The 16,944-nt window shown below is 36.6% G+C and overlaps 2 protein-coding genes across 4 annotated transcripts; one reads left to right on the top strand and one right to left on the bottom strand.

The window, feature by feature from the left end:
* Nucleotides 1-103: 103 nt before the first annotated feature.
* LOC127245126 (protein MAEA homolog) lies at nt 104-5,314 on the bottom strand. Of its 2 annotated transcripts, none has more exons than XM_051265833.1 (7): nt 4,958-5,314; nt 4,542-4,736; nt 4,291-4,416; nt 2,914-3,099; nt 1,304-1,437; nt 496-682; nt 104-398 (listed from the first exon to the last, which is right to left on the bottom strand). In XM_051265833.1, exons 1-7 carry the CDS (start codon nt 5,261-5,263, stop codon nt 297-299), a joined length of 1,236 nt encoding a protein of 411 aa, XP_051121790.1. In that variant the 5' UTR covers nt 5,264-5,314; the 3' UTR covers nt 104-296. The 2 variants fall into 2 exon arrangements, with proteins under 2 accessions (XP_051121790.1, XP_051121791.1); XM_051265834.1 differs by having other exon boundaries at nt 4,291-4,413; nt 4,958-5,313.
* Nucleotides 5,315-7,183: 1,869 nt separating this feature from the next.
* Nucleotides 7,184-13,492, top strand: LOC127245083 (uncharacterized). 2 transcript variants are annotated; one of them, XM_051265726.1, is made up of 6 exons: nt 7,184-7,627; nt 7,841-7,900; nt 8,986-9,339; nt 9,454-11,470; nt 11,566-11,772; nt 12,862-13,492. In XM_051265726.1, exons 3-6 carry the CDS (start codon nt 9,041-9,043, stop codon nt 13,180-13,182), a joined length of 2,844 nt encoding a protein of 947 aa, XP_051121683.1. In that variant the 5' UTR covers nt 7,184-7,627; nt 7,841-7,900; nt 8,986-9,040; the 3' UTR covers nt 13,183-13,492. The 2 variants fall into 2 exon arrangements, with proteins under 2 accessions (XP_051121683.1, XP_051121684.1); XM_051265727.1 differs by lacking the exon at nt 7,841-7,900.
* Nucleotides 13,493-16,944: the final 3,452 nt, after the last annotated feature.

The following is a 16,944-nucleotide window of genomic DNA, read 5'->3' on the forward strand; positions in this document are numbered from 1 at the left end:
CAAAAATTAGTGACAAATAACGTTAGCTACGTAAATTTTAGAATTGTAATTTAATCTCTAATTTCGTCTCAATGTAAATTTTGATTATGATTTCGCTGGAGGATTTTCTATAGAATTCTATATTCGTTATTCCACAAAGTAAAGCTTATGCAATTAGAGGTTTTTAGATCTCTTTGTAATGTCAATACAGCAGGTGCATCATCTCCAGAATTTTTTTGTACCAAACATACATACATACATGCAAGAGCAAATCTACACAGTAATATAGAGCTGATTCATACCTGAACCCGAATCTTTTACGACACATACGCCTTGATCAGGTCGGTGTAGTTGCAGACTAATCCTGTTCTTGGACAGGTGATTTTCCCGTGGTTTTGTTTCGCCATGTCCTCGAGGGCCTGTAAGGTTTAAGAACAATGATGGGAAGGTCATCAATGGAGTCTCGGAAGTTTTGACAAGTTTTAATGATCCGGGGGATCGACAGATGAATCAAACCTTTGTGCTGTAAGTGTAGCCGTTTGGCAAGACAAGAGGAGGATTCTCGTTATCCATTAGCTCTTTGCTGATGTAGCAGACCATCTTTGAGTGATGCTGCTTTGAGTACGGCAAATGCTGCGCTAATTTCCGGAACCCCTCCTGCGATAGAGGATCTTCCTTGGTGCAGTCATCTTCGTAACAAAATCTAAGACAAGTCAAGGGAGAAATCTACGTCGAGACATATTAGAAAAAGCATGTTTGGACAGGTCCGACAATAACAAACTTTTAGTTGAACTCGATTTGTAGAATCTATATTTGGAGCCAATATCGAGCATCTTTAGTCCCATGAAGGTACTCAGAATGGTGATATACTCCCTCCGTCCCGGCTGCTGTGTCCCATTTACTGTAGACACAGGAATCTAGGAGATGTATAATTAGTAAATAATTAAAAATGTATTACTGAAAATAATCAGTCTAATTAAAATTAAAATTAGTCTAATTAAAATTAAAATTAAATAAAATAAAATTAAAATGTATAATTATTTTTCAAAAAGGAAAAATAACAGAATAAGGGGGACAAAAAGAAATAGAAAGATGGACAAGGTAAACGGAATGAGTATTATTTAGCCACAGCTAAGTAAAAGTAGTGAATTGAAGTGATTTTTCAAAGACGTTTCGATGGGACCAAAAGTGGCTGAATTCAATCATGAACCAACTAATGGAATTACTCTAGAAGATACGAGGATTCAAATTTGAAAAAGAAGTCCGATTCTTGTGTAAACTAGAATACTGAGTATCGAAAGAGAATTTATTAGAATATGGATACGGTGTCTTCAGAGCTGACAAGCCAGCCTGCAGATATATATTCAGTAAAGGCTCGACAGTCATTCCATATAATCTGTAGAATTCTTGCTTGAATTGGTCGACTAAGTAATCCCATTGCTTTTCCTCAAACAAGACCTGATAGAAATCAAGACAGACCCAATCTGTAAGTCAAAAAATACATGCATTGCTATGGGTTCGCATCATTTCATTGGTAATATACGTATATGTTGACAAGGATAACATAGAACGAGAAATTTTGTAGACATTAACGAGAAAAATGTCCAACATTGCTTATATTGGATCACACCTGACGACTAAACACAGTAGCTGATAGACAACAAAATGCTCCAACATTGTACATCATGATAGAATTTGATGGCTGTAGTTAAAGTTCTATTGTTCTATTGATGCAGACAAATGCTTCTAATTATGCCATTTCTTTCTTTCGATTTAAGTATTAATCAGTCAGTTACAGCTTAGAGAATAATAAACCAATTTGAGAGGTCAATCAATACTATTGGGAGTCGAGTCAAGCATCCCTGATAAGCATGTTTAAAAGGGTCCACTCTAAAAGGAAGAGTCACTAGAAAGTAGATGTGTTATATGGATGCAAATGGCGAAACCAAATTGTACTCCAAACTAAACACGATAGTGGAAAGAAAAACGTAGATTAACTAATACTTCAGTACAACACAAAACATCAATTTGTTTTGTTGCTAATTTCCCACCCCAAGTAACAGATATCAAAATATTACCCACCAAACATCTTAAAACAATTTCTTGCTATACATGTAAACAGTAAAAATGAATAACTAGTCATTCTATATCCCGTTGAAATTTAAAATTAATTCATTATCACATCATTCACATTCCAATAGTCCAAAGCCTAATAATCAAGCATAGATGCTGTTATACATCTAGCTATTCTATACTGATTGATATTTCAGGACATATACAGACAACTGAATCAAAACTTTTCATTACTGTATGTCTCATAAAATGTTCATCATGTCTTATCTTCAATTTTAGCAATCTAAAAAGTGCATGAAACCAATATGCATATTTGGTTTAATTTTCAAGCAAATTTTGACCTCTCTATATTCCATGCAACCCAAGCACTTAAAGATATTTAATAATCAGATTCTCAGCTCTTTTTTTCCAAAGGCAGACGATTATGCTATATAGTAATTATCATCAATACATATTATGACATTGACTACTATAAAACATAATATTAAGATATATATTGTTTATTAAGTCAATTGAATACAAGAGTAAAATGACCAATTCTTAATTTTAGAATTTTCATATTCATTGTTACCTCTTTTCACTATGCATGTTAAATCTATAGTATACTAAAATAATTAAAACTAATAATTAGCACTAAAAAGTTCATTGTGAATGCTTATACATTTTATGCAACACCACCAGTCCAGCACACAAAACATCCAATACAAAAAATCAATCCAATCAAACACATGATTTTCACTTTTCTACACGATTTAAAAATATTTTCCCACAAAATATTACAACAGATTATAATACAAATGGTTCACATCCAAATGTTACTATTGAAATTTCAAGATTCAAAAGGAAGTTAAGTGTTTTCACCTTGTATGTTGCGCATTCAGTGGTACTTTTAAAAGCAAGGGTCGCCATGACCCGCTGCAATTCTTTCATATGGGTGGCTCCCCAAGGAGCTAGATATTTACGAGCATATGCTATAGCACGTATACTTTGGTCAGCTCTAACCAACTCAATGATTTCTTGTAGTCTCAACTGGAACTCTAGTTTGCTCTGCAAAAGCATCCACTGTTAATCATGTCTTATACAGACAAATGAATGAAAGTCACAAACTTTCCCAAATAATGATATAAGTAGGCTGAAACATATCATATGAGAAATCAAAGGAAAAACTTCATGAAGGTCTACCATTAAAGATAGTGCGAAAACAAAATGTAAGATGCTGCATGAACACAGACAGAAAGGAAATATCATAAGCAGGAACCACTTGGAAAGGAAAGAAAATTACACAACTAAAGATGATAATTTGAGGGTATTACAGCTACACTTGTTTCAATTGAATAGTGGAACTTAATAATAAAAAATGTTGAGGAGACAAAGCATAATGACTCATCATTGGGTAATGAAATATTTAAACTAAAGAGATATCTATTTTATCCAGCATAAAATTAACCAAGTTCAAAATTCATTATGGGAATCCAAGCTTCTCATGCATTGACCGCTTTTTCTTTTAAGTTGAATGGAAAATGAGAATGCTGTACAAGATATTAACACAAATATAATTCAAAGAGATTTACTATGCCTATTCTTGGCCAAAAAACACTCATACATGCAATATCTTAGGCTTTTTTACTTGTGTTTTCAAGTTTTTTTTCACACTATTCATTAAATTTCTTCCTAAAAAACATCATATTCAACACCTATTTACATCAAATTAACTTCCAACTTTTTATTCAACTTTTACTATCACCATAACAACACCAAAACACTTCCAATATATAATCACACCCTTATTTTATCCTCAAAAATAAAAAAATTAATCTTAGCCCTAAAACTTGGTAGTTTATTATAGGTGCCAAGCCAAACTATAAATCACAATAAGTAGGAGAATGACTTCTCACTGAATAGTCAGTGAAGAACCAACGATCTCTATCTAAGTAATTCAAAGCTTTAGGGGACTTATTTACATAACTAACCCTAACCAAATAAAAATACCAAAAGTTATCCTAACTAATGGAGAATACTGACTAATCTCAAAGAGAGCTTAACCAGGTTAGACTCCACCCTCATGTGCTCACAGGGAACGTGGTGGAGCTTCCCCCAATTGTAGTCCTACCTCGGCATGTAACACATCATTTTTCCCAACGAATAATTTAAGGAAGTAATTTTCAGGAAGTCTACGATCTTCACTATATTGATCAAAAACACAAAATCCAAAAGAAAAGAAAAGTTGAATGTAATTACCTTTGACTTCTTCAGCCTGGATTTGTTTTCAGCACACCAGGCCAAAGCTGGGGCTACCTCCTTTTTCTTAAGGGCATCAATAACCTTTGCCGCCTCATAAAACACATCTATATCAACAAGATCCTGCTAAGATAGACAAATGATAATCTAGGCAATGGCAAGTCGAGTGAAGCAAAACATACAGTTGTAACAAAATGTACAAGGAATCAATGACAAACAAACCAAAATAACCATTCAATCCAAAATATCACCTGAATATTGTAAGTTTCAGCAAGCTTTTCAGCAGTTTCATAACATGACGTTCGCAGCATGTAATCCACTAATATTCGTTTCAAGCGAACGGCATTCCAGTCCGATACATTGTCCACATCTGCAGATTCTAGATGTTCCAACCTAGTCCGACATCTCTGTGCTTGCAAATGCTCTGTTAAGCTTCCCTCTTCTAACTGATTCATCAACCAGCAAATTAGAAGAAATCGAAAGTGTGAAAACTGACTCCAAGTTACAAGGTGAATAAAGACAACTGAGTTTCATCTCCATGATTAAGACCAATACCAAATTAAAAGTTTGTGCCAGCGGAATATACAAAAACAGAATAGATAACAAAGAATCTAACAAATTAAGAGATCGAAAACAATTAAATATATAAAAAATATGAAACTAGTACTTTTCTTTTAAGGCCTTGCAATCGGGAGACGAGAGAATTGAGCTGGTGAAGGGCGTCGTCTCGAGAAAGGTCGGCATCGGCGGCGTCTGAGATTCCAGAAATTACAGTGGAGATTTCTTTCTCAAAAGCGCGGTGGTTGGCGCGGATCGTCTTCTTATATTGCTCGAAAGGCACGCGAAGGAACTGGTGCTCGAGCTTCAGAGACTCCGCCAGTTTGCCAGTCTTTGACGCAGTAGTGGCGACGGCGGCGACAGTGGAAGAATTGCCGTTGGGAAGCTGTTCGTCCGTCTCCATTGGAGAAGTCATTTTCCTCTCTCGGTGCCTCTCGTGTATTTTTTTTTTTTTTTTTTTTAATTATTAACTTTTAGGCTATTGCTAATTATTGAAGCAAAGCATATAGGTTCCGAGTTCCAACAAAGGGTGAGCATTCGACGGCCTTAATAAAAAGAAAATCTGATTTTTTTTAGTGAATTGGTTTGATTCGATTCAAAATTAAATTTTTAAATCTATTATAGTGTTAATTTTTTATTTCGTTTTGGATAAATATATTTTTAATTTTAAATACATTCGGTCATTAATAAAAATAATAATAATAATAATAATAATAATAATAATAATAATAATAATAATGTGGGTTGAATTATTAAAATATATATTTCTACTTCATAGATTTTGATTATGTAGAAGTATATTGGATTTTTTTAATATTTATAAGAATGGTATTTCTTCCGTCTCATATTTATATATTTATTTGTTTTTTTATATAAAGGTTAAATTGTACAAAATTCATTTGTGTTTCATGAAATTGCACAAAATCTTCGGTACTTTTAAAACTGAGTCAAAGTTTCATACACTTTGCATTTAACCTCTCAGCTGTCCTTATTTAACTGTATTTGCTGCGAATAAATTTTAGAATATCAAATTCTAAACCCCTAAAACTACAAATATAATTATTTTTCTCAGAGTTTATTTTTACTTTTTTTAGGCTAAATATATAAAAAAAAATAAATATTTTTGTAATTTTAGGGATCTAAAAATTGAGATTCTAAAATTTATTCGCAGTTTAAGGACATTTAGATCAAATACCATTAAATAAGAACCGTTGAGGGGATTAGACGCAAAGTTTATGAACCACGAGAGAGTTTGACGCAGTTTTAGAAATACGAGATATTTGGTGCAATTTCAAATCACGAATGAATTTTGTGCAATTTAGCCTTATATAAATAAATGTAAAAAGATTAAATTAACCGATATTTATCTATAATATCTTGTAAATTAAAATGGTATCTAACAGTAAAAATGAATACTTTGTTATGACATATATTGTTAGGGACGAAACGAAAAAAACCCTTTTTTAAGTATATATTTGATTGCAAGTTATCATATATCATATATATATATATATATATATATAAGAGCTTGAATAGTTCTTTATACTTCCCCGGGAGGAAAGGTTGAATAGTTAGTGGAATGGTGGTGGTTTCAATGTTAGCGGAGAAAAACTGAATATTTTTTTTTTTTTTTTTATATAGATATGTGAGGGAAGGGTATTGAAGTTTATTATTATTGAAGTTTATATATAATGCGATTAAATGGTGAGAATAAGAATATTGAAGTTTATTATTACTGATGCGAATTGTTGCTTTTTTGATAATTTTTTTTTTTATTGATAATATTGAGTTCACAATTTAGTTTCTCACATGTTCATTTTTTTTTTTTTTTTTTTTACCATTGCATTTGCTTAAAAAAACACACTATATATCTACATACTAATTAAATCAACTACCGCTTTAACAACTAATTCCTTAAGACACATGTAGTAGTATCTAGGTACAAAAAAAAATGCTTTGTTTAGACAAAGATTTTTCGAGAGTTTAGAGTTTTGAAATTTTGGCAATAATAAAATATTATAAATATTTTAGGAGAAAAAAATATATTTAATGTGATAGTACTGTTTGTATTTTGCATCATTATATTTAATATTAAAAATATTTTTATATTTATATAATTTATTTTATATTTGTATTTTTTTTTTGTTGATTTTTTGAAAAAAATAAATAGCGTCAAACTCCAAAATTGATGTTGTATAAACAAAGCCATTTTAGTAATTAAAAATTAAATTAGATTACTAAAATTCCAATCCTCCAACAGAAATCATTGCGCATATTTCTCATCCACACAAGTCAACTGATTTCGGTGGAACCCGGAAAGTATCATAAGCTCGTAGGAGTTCAGATCCCGAGAAAGATACCACGCAATTCAGTCCGAGGGATCCAATTACCCATCAGCATCAATCTCCCTAAACAGATCCCGGAGTCAAGGACCTGGGACCTCACAAGTTTTCAATATGTCATGTCGGTCCCGCCGCAAGGGAACAAAATGAGCACGCTCCTCCTCCTCCTCCTTTACGCGCCCCTCATAGAAATTTTAAAACTTTTCACCACTCACTACCAATTCGTTCTCCGATTAATTCGCTGTCAGTGCCGTTCAGGCCGACAATTGGCGCTCCATTGCTGTGATTTCTTCTTGTTGTGAATCGAATTAAGTGGGTTAGTGGAGGTTTTGTATCTTGGCATTAATTGGGCATTTGGATTGAGTGTGCTACTTTTTCAGCGAGTGTGGGGATTTGGATTTCAATTGCGTTAGCGTTTACTTCATCTTTGACATGCGGTATGTAATTCCTGCTTTCTGTTTGGATATTTGAATCTTGGACTTATATTTGGCAGGTAGATCATGTAGATGCCAGTTGTGGTTTATTTTGTTTCCGTGATTAATGTGTTTGAATTGGTGATTTTGAAAACCCTTCCGTTTTTTCTTACTTTCCTTTTCTTTGTAAGGCAAGAGTCTGAACAGGCATGTCTAACGGTCACTCTTGTTTCCCAGATTTTAAATTGAAATGATTTGGGGTACACTGAGGGTATTTTGTTGCATATCAAGGAATAGGTATGTTTCACCTTTCATCCTTTCACCTTTATTATGTTGTTCATGCTTCGGGATTTGGCGAGCTTGGATGTATTTGTATTTGTAGGTTTGATAATAGTAAGCATGTTGCATTTAAGAAATGTGATTTTAATTTACAGTCCTCTTTTAAGTTTATTGACTTGTGCATCAGTTGTGGTTGGTGTAGTTTGTTAGGGAATGAATTTTGATATGGGGACAGGTGATTGGGGGGGGGGGGGGGTGGTAATGGGGTATATTGGTCTTTGAGGCTAAACAATCAGTTTGGGACTGATGGTTTGTCTAATGATGATTCAGAAGCAAATGAGTAGCCTTTTTCTTGGGCATGGGAGTTTCATGATTTCTGCAAATGGTAAAGATGGTGACAGGAATTATTACTGATTTTTTGCTGAAACTCCAACACATAATGTACATGGCATAAATATTTAAGTACAATTTCAACAGTTATTTGCAAACTGCTTTTTAGCAAGTAGGCCAGGGTATGCTGGCAGCGGTCTCATTGTTGAGATTTTGTTATGCTCTCTTTTTATTTTGGCACAATTATTCCTTTTTAATGCCCTTAGAATGCTGCTTTCTTTCTCTTTATTTGATTTAACTGGTCTTATGTTGATGGGTAGCACTTTAATTTTCTTTATGCAACTCTTGCTACTTTATATTTAGTGATAACTTAAAAAGTTATGCTGAAAAGATGGCTGTGGGCACTTCTTCTTTAAGATCGCTAGTACTCTTGCATTTGTTTTCGTGGAGCTGCGAGTCTCTTGGTTCGCTGCCAAGTTTTGCTTTGGTACTCTTTAAATTATCCACTAACTTTTTATATGTGCATATATGTCTGTGTAAGTTGAAGATGATTTTGCAAATCCACTTGTCGAAGTTAACACTAGTGATTTCTGCCTTTGGGGTTTCTCCCGAGTTCATGCACCTGCTTTTGGAATGACTATTTTCTGTTTCAAAGATTGCATCGTGGTGTTTGAGATTGTTTCCAGTGATTGTGCATAGTTTGCTTGTTCCCATTTGGTTTTCCAACTGTTGTGAGCTCAGTCTCTTTTCTTCTATTTTGTTCTTTTATGCAGGCACACTGTCAAGTTCTGCAATAACTAGTAATAATTGAAGTTCGAAGACGCAACGATGAAGAAGCTATTCTTTTTCAGATCACATTCATCTAACACTGCTAACAACAACCAACGATCTCCACCATCCACTGATAAGCAAGTTTACTGGGAAAGACCACCAGAAAAGGTTAAGTCTGCTAAAATCAAGCATAGCTCTGAAGATCTGATACATGGTTCCACTCCTTGTTTACGAAGAAGCCTCTCATTCTCTTCTGGGACTCTTCATGACACTGGAAAGAGCTCACTGAACAATGGTGACCTACTGGGTTCCCCATGTAGTACTGGTCACAAGCATTCAGGACATCAATCGTACCGGTAGGCACTCTGTTTCCCGCTTGCAAGTTTTATATTCAAACTCTTGTATAATCTTTTAGTTATAGTTGGTAACACATCCTTTTTTTGTGTTCTGCTATGCCTTTGTTTTTTCAGGTTTCGTTCTCTTACTCCTGAGAGACAATCTCGAAAGAAGTTACTAGATGCTTCTATGGTTGGAAGTGGCCTGAGAGTGGAGAAGTTCGGTTCCACTGTTTCCAGAGAACAGTCTGATTTGTCAGAGGTATCATCATACTGCTCCAGTAATGTGTCAAATAAAGTTTTGGATCGTTATATTGATGGAGAACAGCAGGAGGAAAGGTGTGTCGTTGCAAAAGCTAATTCCAAGAGCAATAGTCAATTTGAAAAGGGAAATGCTACGTTAAACCGGCCACCAAGACTCCATTTTCCTGCACCTGCTTCACATGGTTCCAGGAAACAGAAACCCAAATCTCAATCCTTCAGAGAAACCAAATTACCACCACCTCAGTTTTCTTCCAATGACGGGGACGATAACAAATATTGTCCAGAATCTCCCAGAGAACTTGCAAAACATGTGGTTGAGAGACTATCTCAGTCACGATTTTTGCCTAAAATGAGGTCCAAAGAATTGGACCATGGTAGTCCGATCACTATCGAAGATGTCTACGGGGGATCCCTGATCAGGCATTCTGATGCATATACTGATGATATCTCCCCAAAAGATTGTACTGGAGATTGGCGCACTGAGACTAGTGATGGATCTCATCAAGAGGAAATTTCAGAATACTTGCGGAATATGTCTTTTTTTGGCAACAAAGAAAGAGCCGATGAAGAAAATGGTGATGCTGCAATGGATACTGATTTGGAGCTATTTAAAAAATCTAAGGAAGCTGAGGTCAGGGTTTCAATTCTCACAGAAGAACTTGGGGGAGAAAAGTTTCTTCAGTTTAGAGGCCTGAGTACGCCTGCATTGATCCAGACCATCAAAAGCTTAACAGAGGAAAAGTTGAATATGGCGATGGAAGTTTCTGCAGTGCTGGAGGATAGGATTGCTGATAATGCCTTGTTTAGGGAAAAGCTGAAACATGAAAGGAAAGAACTTGATGCACAGACCCGAAAATTTGAGAAGGAAAGGAATGAGATGCAGCTACTTCTTGAAAAAGAATTAGATAGGAGATCTACTGAGTGGTCAACCAAGCTGGAGAAATACCAGACCGAAGAACATAGGCTTCGGGAGAGAGTAAGGGAACTGGCAGAGCAGAATGTTTGCCTCCAAAGGGAAATCTCTTCTTTTAGTGAAATGGAAGAGGATGCTAGATCGAGAATTACAAACTCTAAGGAGAAATTTGATGACTTGTCTATTCAATTTAAGGAAGCAAATGAAGAGAACCGTTATTTACAGGAGACTCTATCTGAAGTGCAAGGCAAACTTAGATCAGCCGAGGAAGATCGAGATTACATCGAAAGGAACTATAAGGAGAAGGTTGCAGAATGCAAGGACTTGCACCAATCTATTACTAGACTTCAAAGAACCCGTAAAGATCAAGAGAAGACAATTGAAGGATTACAGTCATTTTGTGAGGAACTTGGAAAGAAAAACCTCAAGGAGAACCCTGATTTTGAGGTAAAGCTACAAGTTGAACTCAAACGATCGACTGCAGTGGAGCATGGACTGAGAAAGGAGCTGGATTCATGCAGGGTTCAAGTGGATACGCTTCGGTCTGAGAATATTTATTTACTTGATCGTCTGAAAAGCTGTGGCAAGGAGGGTGCATTTTCAACTTTTAAGTTGGATCAAGAAATAAATAATCGAATTAGCTTCTTGCAAAATCAAACACATCCATTGCTTTCAGAGAGTAGCCTACTTTGCAGGAGGTTGCTTGAATATGCTAAAACCAATGGTGGCTTTCAACCAAACAAGGGCCAAATTTCTGCCTCATGTTTTGATGGCCACGAAGTCGTGGAATGTGAAGTGAAGCTTCAAGGACTAGAACGGGCAGCTGAAAACTTGAAAGTTAGTTTGCAGACCATTTCCAATGTTTTACAGGAGAAATCTGACCTGTTGCCTCAGGAACACAATTCTGGAGGCATGGATTCTCAGAAATCTATCTCAAATGATGATTTGAAAAAACAGCATGAACTGAGATCGGAGGTAGAGTTCATCCGTAATTTGTTTGTTATGCATTGTGAACTTTATTCTACTGTCACTATATGAAATACAACTGTCTGCAATACCAAACCTGTCAGGATATGATCAAGTCAGAGCTGAAAGCAGAGACCTTGTTGACCAGTTTGTTACGCGAAAAGCTATACTCTAAGGAGCAAGACTTGGAGCAGCTGCAAGCCGAAATTGCTGCAGCTATCAGATGCAATGACATTCTCAAATGCAAAGTACAAAATGCAGTAGATGATTGCTCATGTCTAAACCACAAGATGAAAGAACTTGAGCTCAAGGTTAGTCCAAAAACTAATTTATCCTTTGCAACTGGATACAAATGCCTGCTGTTTAATGCAGTTTTTTACATAATAGTCAATAGTGCCATTATTGTGCTAGAGTGGAGCAGACAGCTCTCTGCCGCCACTGCCGCTCTGTCACAGTGTGTTTATGCACACGCAGCTTGTTGCGGTGGGGCTGGGTAGGGTAGGTCGGAGTACAGATATAACTATTATCTATCGAGAGTAGTAATGGGGAGGGTGAAAATGAGAAAGAAAACTATTTGATAGATTTTAACTTTGATTATTTATTTATCTAACGTAGTAATGATTCAGTTGTTTTTTTGTGAATAAACTATCTATGACCATATCTTTTGACATTTTATTGTGTTCAATATGAGATTTTACGTATTAGTTGGAATGATAATTATGAGATTAATTTATAATATTTTACATGTATTTAAGTATTTTGATTGTAATTTCCACACATAATATTTTTGTAAGTATAATGTTTAAGTTTTGAAATAGTGGTCATTCCATTTTCTCTCCTACCCATCACTATCCGAGATTGACAACCATATGTTTTTATACGAAGAGATGCATTGATATTTGCTTATAATCTGTTTCCGATAAAGCTAAATTAAATTTATTACAAAGTGTACTTTTCATGCAAGTTTTTGTTTCTTTCTGTTGTCTTGAATGCTCAGCCATTCATTTCCAACAACAGTGATATTTTTGTCATGGTCTCTTATTTGAGAAAAAGAAATCTTAATGTTGCATATTGTTGGTCCTCTGTCATTTTTATCAACCATGGATTTTTCGCCACGAATTAGTTCCAAGGAGCGTGATTGAAAATGATGGCGAAAATTTACCTCTATCATAACTCACATGGTGTGGATGATTTTGTTACCTCATAGAAAAACATCTTAAATGTAACATTGTTTACAAATTGCACTAATTTGTAGTTTATGGGCCGTATTGACTGTCTTGGTTGATTTTGTCGTTCTAAATGTCATCGAAAAAACACCTCAAATGTAGCATTGTTTACATATTGTACTACTACCTTGTAGCTAACGGACCATAGACTGACTGTCTTGGTTGATTTAACAGATGATAAAAAAGGATGAAACCATCAACCAGCTTCAATATGAATTACAAGACTGCAAGAAAGAATTAAGCATAGTGAGAGGAGTATTGGAGAAGGTATCAGAAGAAAGAGACATGATGTGGGAAGAGGTTAAGCAGCACACAGAGAAGAACATGCTGCTGAATGCCGAAATCAATATGCTGAGGAAGAAAATAGAAAGCCTCGACGAAGATATACTAGTCAAAGAAGGGCAGATCAGCATTTTAAAAGACAGCATCAGCAAACCCCTGGATCTTCTTGCCAGTCCAGATCCAGATAACTTCTGCTGGACAGCTACCCGATGATGATGATGATCAATGATCGATGATTGATGATCAGGTAAATCACTCACACACACTATTATACGGATTTATCATAGGCTCATTTGTTGGTTTGTGTCTTTTAATCCTTTTGAGGTTGGTGAAAGCTCCTCTCGGAGCTGAGCCAGACATCGGTGTTTTTACAGCAGTTTGTTGATACTCTTGTGTTGAAGTAAGGTTGTCTTGGTAATAAGAGACCTCTTGCCTTACCGTTGTTAAATCCTTTGTTTTTCTCGTATGAAAATATAACAAACAGTACATGTTTTATAAAGTATGTGCGATCAATTTTATTTTATATATGTTGTAGATTTGTATATTATTCGTTGTCTGATATATATTATTGTGCTATCATGTCCGCTTATTGACACACAAATGCTTGTTAAAATGGATGGGTTGGTGTAATTGTTTGTTTGTTTGTTTTTTTTTTCTTTTATAAATATTAAAGATTATTTGTCTTTTCCTTAACCTACTTTTTATAAATAAATAAAAAAAACTATTATTATTAAATGAAAGTAGGAATACTTGGATAATTAATGAAAGTATATCAAGCAATCCATTCATTTCTTTAGTATTATGAACTTTGGAAATTTTGAAAAATTTGGAAATAATGAAAAGTTAAAAAGATTGTTTTTTTAGTATTTTAAATCAAAATAACACTATTTATTTTGTATAATTTCTAATAAAAATAACTATTCTATCAAAATATCATTTAAACAAAAATAAATTAATACTCTATTTGAAATCAATTTAAATCATAATTAAATAAACCTAAGTATGTCCATGCTTTCAAGTTTCACTATATTATTGTTTTCAATAATTATTGTTAAGCACAAAATAATAAAAAAAATAATATATAATAAATAATGGCAGTGGGATTCTGGACGGGTCTGGATATAAGTTAAATGACCCAGAAGTCGGGTGCAATCGGACAGATGCAAGGATCGGGAAGGAAGAAAGGTCGGGCGGAGTCTGAAAAAAGGTGTACCCAAGTTGTTACGTATGAAATTTGGAATTAGGTTAAAAAGCCCAAGGTAAAAGAAAAATGGGCCTGGCAATAGAGTTGATTGAACTGGCTGAAAGACACCGTGGGGAACTCAAGGAAAATAGGTTTATTTCTAAGGAAAATACAGGTCGGAAGGACTTCAGGTCGGGAGGTCCTCAGGTCGGAAAGACCTCAGGTCGGAAGGTCCTCAGGTCGGGAGGTCCTCAAGATGGAAAGTCCTCAGGACGGAAAGACCTCAGGTCGGAAGGTCCTCAGGTCGGGAGGTCCTCAAGACGGAAAGTCATCAGGACGGAAAGTCCGCAGGTCGGGAGGTCCTCAGGTCGGAAAAGTCCTCAGGACGGAAAGACCTCAGGTCGGAAGGTCCTCAGGTCGGGAGGTCCTCAAGACGGAAAGTCATCAGGACGGGAAGTTTGCAAGTCGGGAGGATTGGCAGTCGGACCAATACGGTTGTAGATTGGCAGTCGGGCCAAAAGGGCGGAAGGTCTGTGGTTGGCTCAAAGAGTGTAGTGACAACTTTGGTCCGCTGAGGACACGTGTCAGCAGGAGAAGGGTTGGAAGACGGTTGGAAAGGAGACGTTGTAACCGTTCGGGCGACGATTTTCAGTACAGTTTCCCAAAGAATATTTAAGGATTTGGATCATCATTTGGCAAGGCATCTTCAATCAACTTCAACAAAGCAAAGTCAGATTTGGGGATCACCACTTTAAATTTCAGTCTTTTATTTTCCAGTTTATTTTCTGTACCATACAGTGTTTAGAGATTCCTAATCTCAGGCACTAATTAATCAAGTTTAAGGATATTTTCTATATCTTTGAATTTTACTTTATTTTTGTTGAAAAATTACATCAACAAATTGGCGACCACAGTGGGAGAAAGGCAAGATTGCTGATCCTACATCAACACAAAATGTCATACAACTGAGGTCTGGCCGAATCATCAGAAAAATCAATATGGCAGGCACACAACCTCAATCATCATCAGCACCGGTGGGAGAGAATGTTTCACCACCAGTCATGCCAAATCCAGGGGAGATTCCCCCACCACCTACCGATTGGTTGTCTTATGTTCAACAAATGAACAACCAGCAAACTTTGGTTATGCAGAACATGTTGCGTGAGCAACAAATGAACATGTTGCGTGAACAACAAAATCTAATACAGAACATGGTGGATCAGGCATTCTCCAGATTCACCCTGTATCCAAACATGCTTCCAGCCGTGTCACCTGCTCGTTTTCAGGCGATTTTTCCAAGATCAACGTTTGCAGGGCCAACGTACGTTGACAGTATGTTTCCAAGCGTCACAACTTTCAACCGAACAGATATGGGGAAGATTCCTCTAACTTTCCCAAATAATGTTCCTTTGGGACCGAGGGTTGATAATACCCAGCCGAATGAGAGATTAGGAGGACAGACTCATAATCCCATTCCAACCGAACCAGCCTTCTCTAGGGAAGAGAGGTTGGGGGAACAGACTCATAATCCCATTCCAACCGAACCAGCCTTCTCTAGAGAAGAAAGGTTGGAGGGACAGACTCATAATCCCATCCCAGCCGAACCAGCCTTCTCCAGAGAAGAAAGATTGGGAGGTCAGACTCACGATCACATTCCAGTGTTCGACCATAGAGAAGAAAGGTTGGAGGGACAGACTCATAATCCCATCCCAGCCGAACCAGCCTTCTCCAGAGAAGAAAAATTGGGAGGTCAGACTCACGATCACATTCCAGTGTTCGACCATATTCCACCCAGAGTAGATCCGGAGGATATTGCTCAAGTTCTGCGGGTGCATTTCGGAATGAATCCGCAAACGGTGAACAGGCCGGTTTACCAGAGGCCATTTCCAGAAAGGATCATTAACGATCATCCTCTCCCGAGAAATTATAGGCCACCAGACTTCTATTCTTTTTCGGGAGAAGACGGAGCCTCTACCATTGAGCATGTGGGTCGCTTCACGGCTCAATTGGGAGAAGTAGGCAACAATCCGTTTCACAAGTTACAATTGTTTGGGTTGTCGCTCACAAGAACAGCTTTTTCTTGGTATGCCAGTCTGCCGCCTGGACAGTTGCAAACTTGGGAAGATTTAGAGGCAGATTTTCATGCAAGGTTCTTTAATCCTCTGCCGACAGTCTCATTGATAGACCTTCTGGAGATCACGCAGATGCCGGAAGAGACCGGTTACCAATTCATAGAGAGGATGCGATTGATGAAGGGACGATGTCCTACGATGATCAATGAAAGCGAAATGACCAATTTGGTGGTCAGGAACATGCATACCAGACTTCGCGAGGCCCTGACAGCCCACGACTTTCAAGATCTGGCCAGTTTAGCATCCACGGCAAGAAGGTTAGAATCCTTTTTTACAGAAAATAATCATGACTTCCGTCAGGGGGGAGATGCTGAAGCAATGTTAGTGCAAGATCGATCAATGTGCAGACCACCACCAGTCCGCGATAAATGGAGGTCGGGTCCAACGTAGCCTCAGAAGATGGAGGTCGGATCTGAGGCTGATGTAGCCTCAGATGCTGACCTGCAAACTCCTAAAACATCACTAAAAGTGATGTTTAGGAGTCTTGAGGAGGAGGCTTATTGTTAAGCACAAAATAATAAAAAAAATAATATATAATAAATAATGGCAGTGGGATTCTGGACGGGTCTGGATATAAGTTAAATGACCCAGAAGTCGGGTGCAATCGGACAGATGCAAGGATCGGGAAGGAAGAAAGGTCGGGCGGAGTCTGAAAAAAGG

Source organism: Andrographis paniculata, unplaced genomic scaffold, assembly GCF_009805555.1.
Source record: "Andrographis paniculata isolate CXL003 unplaced genomic scaffold, ASM980555v1 Contig21END, whole genome shotgun sequence".
NCBI classification, from domain to species: Eukaryota; Viridiplantae; Streptophyta; class Magnoliopsida; order Lamiales; family Acanthaceae; genus Andrographis; species Andrographis paniculata.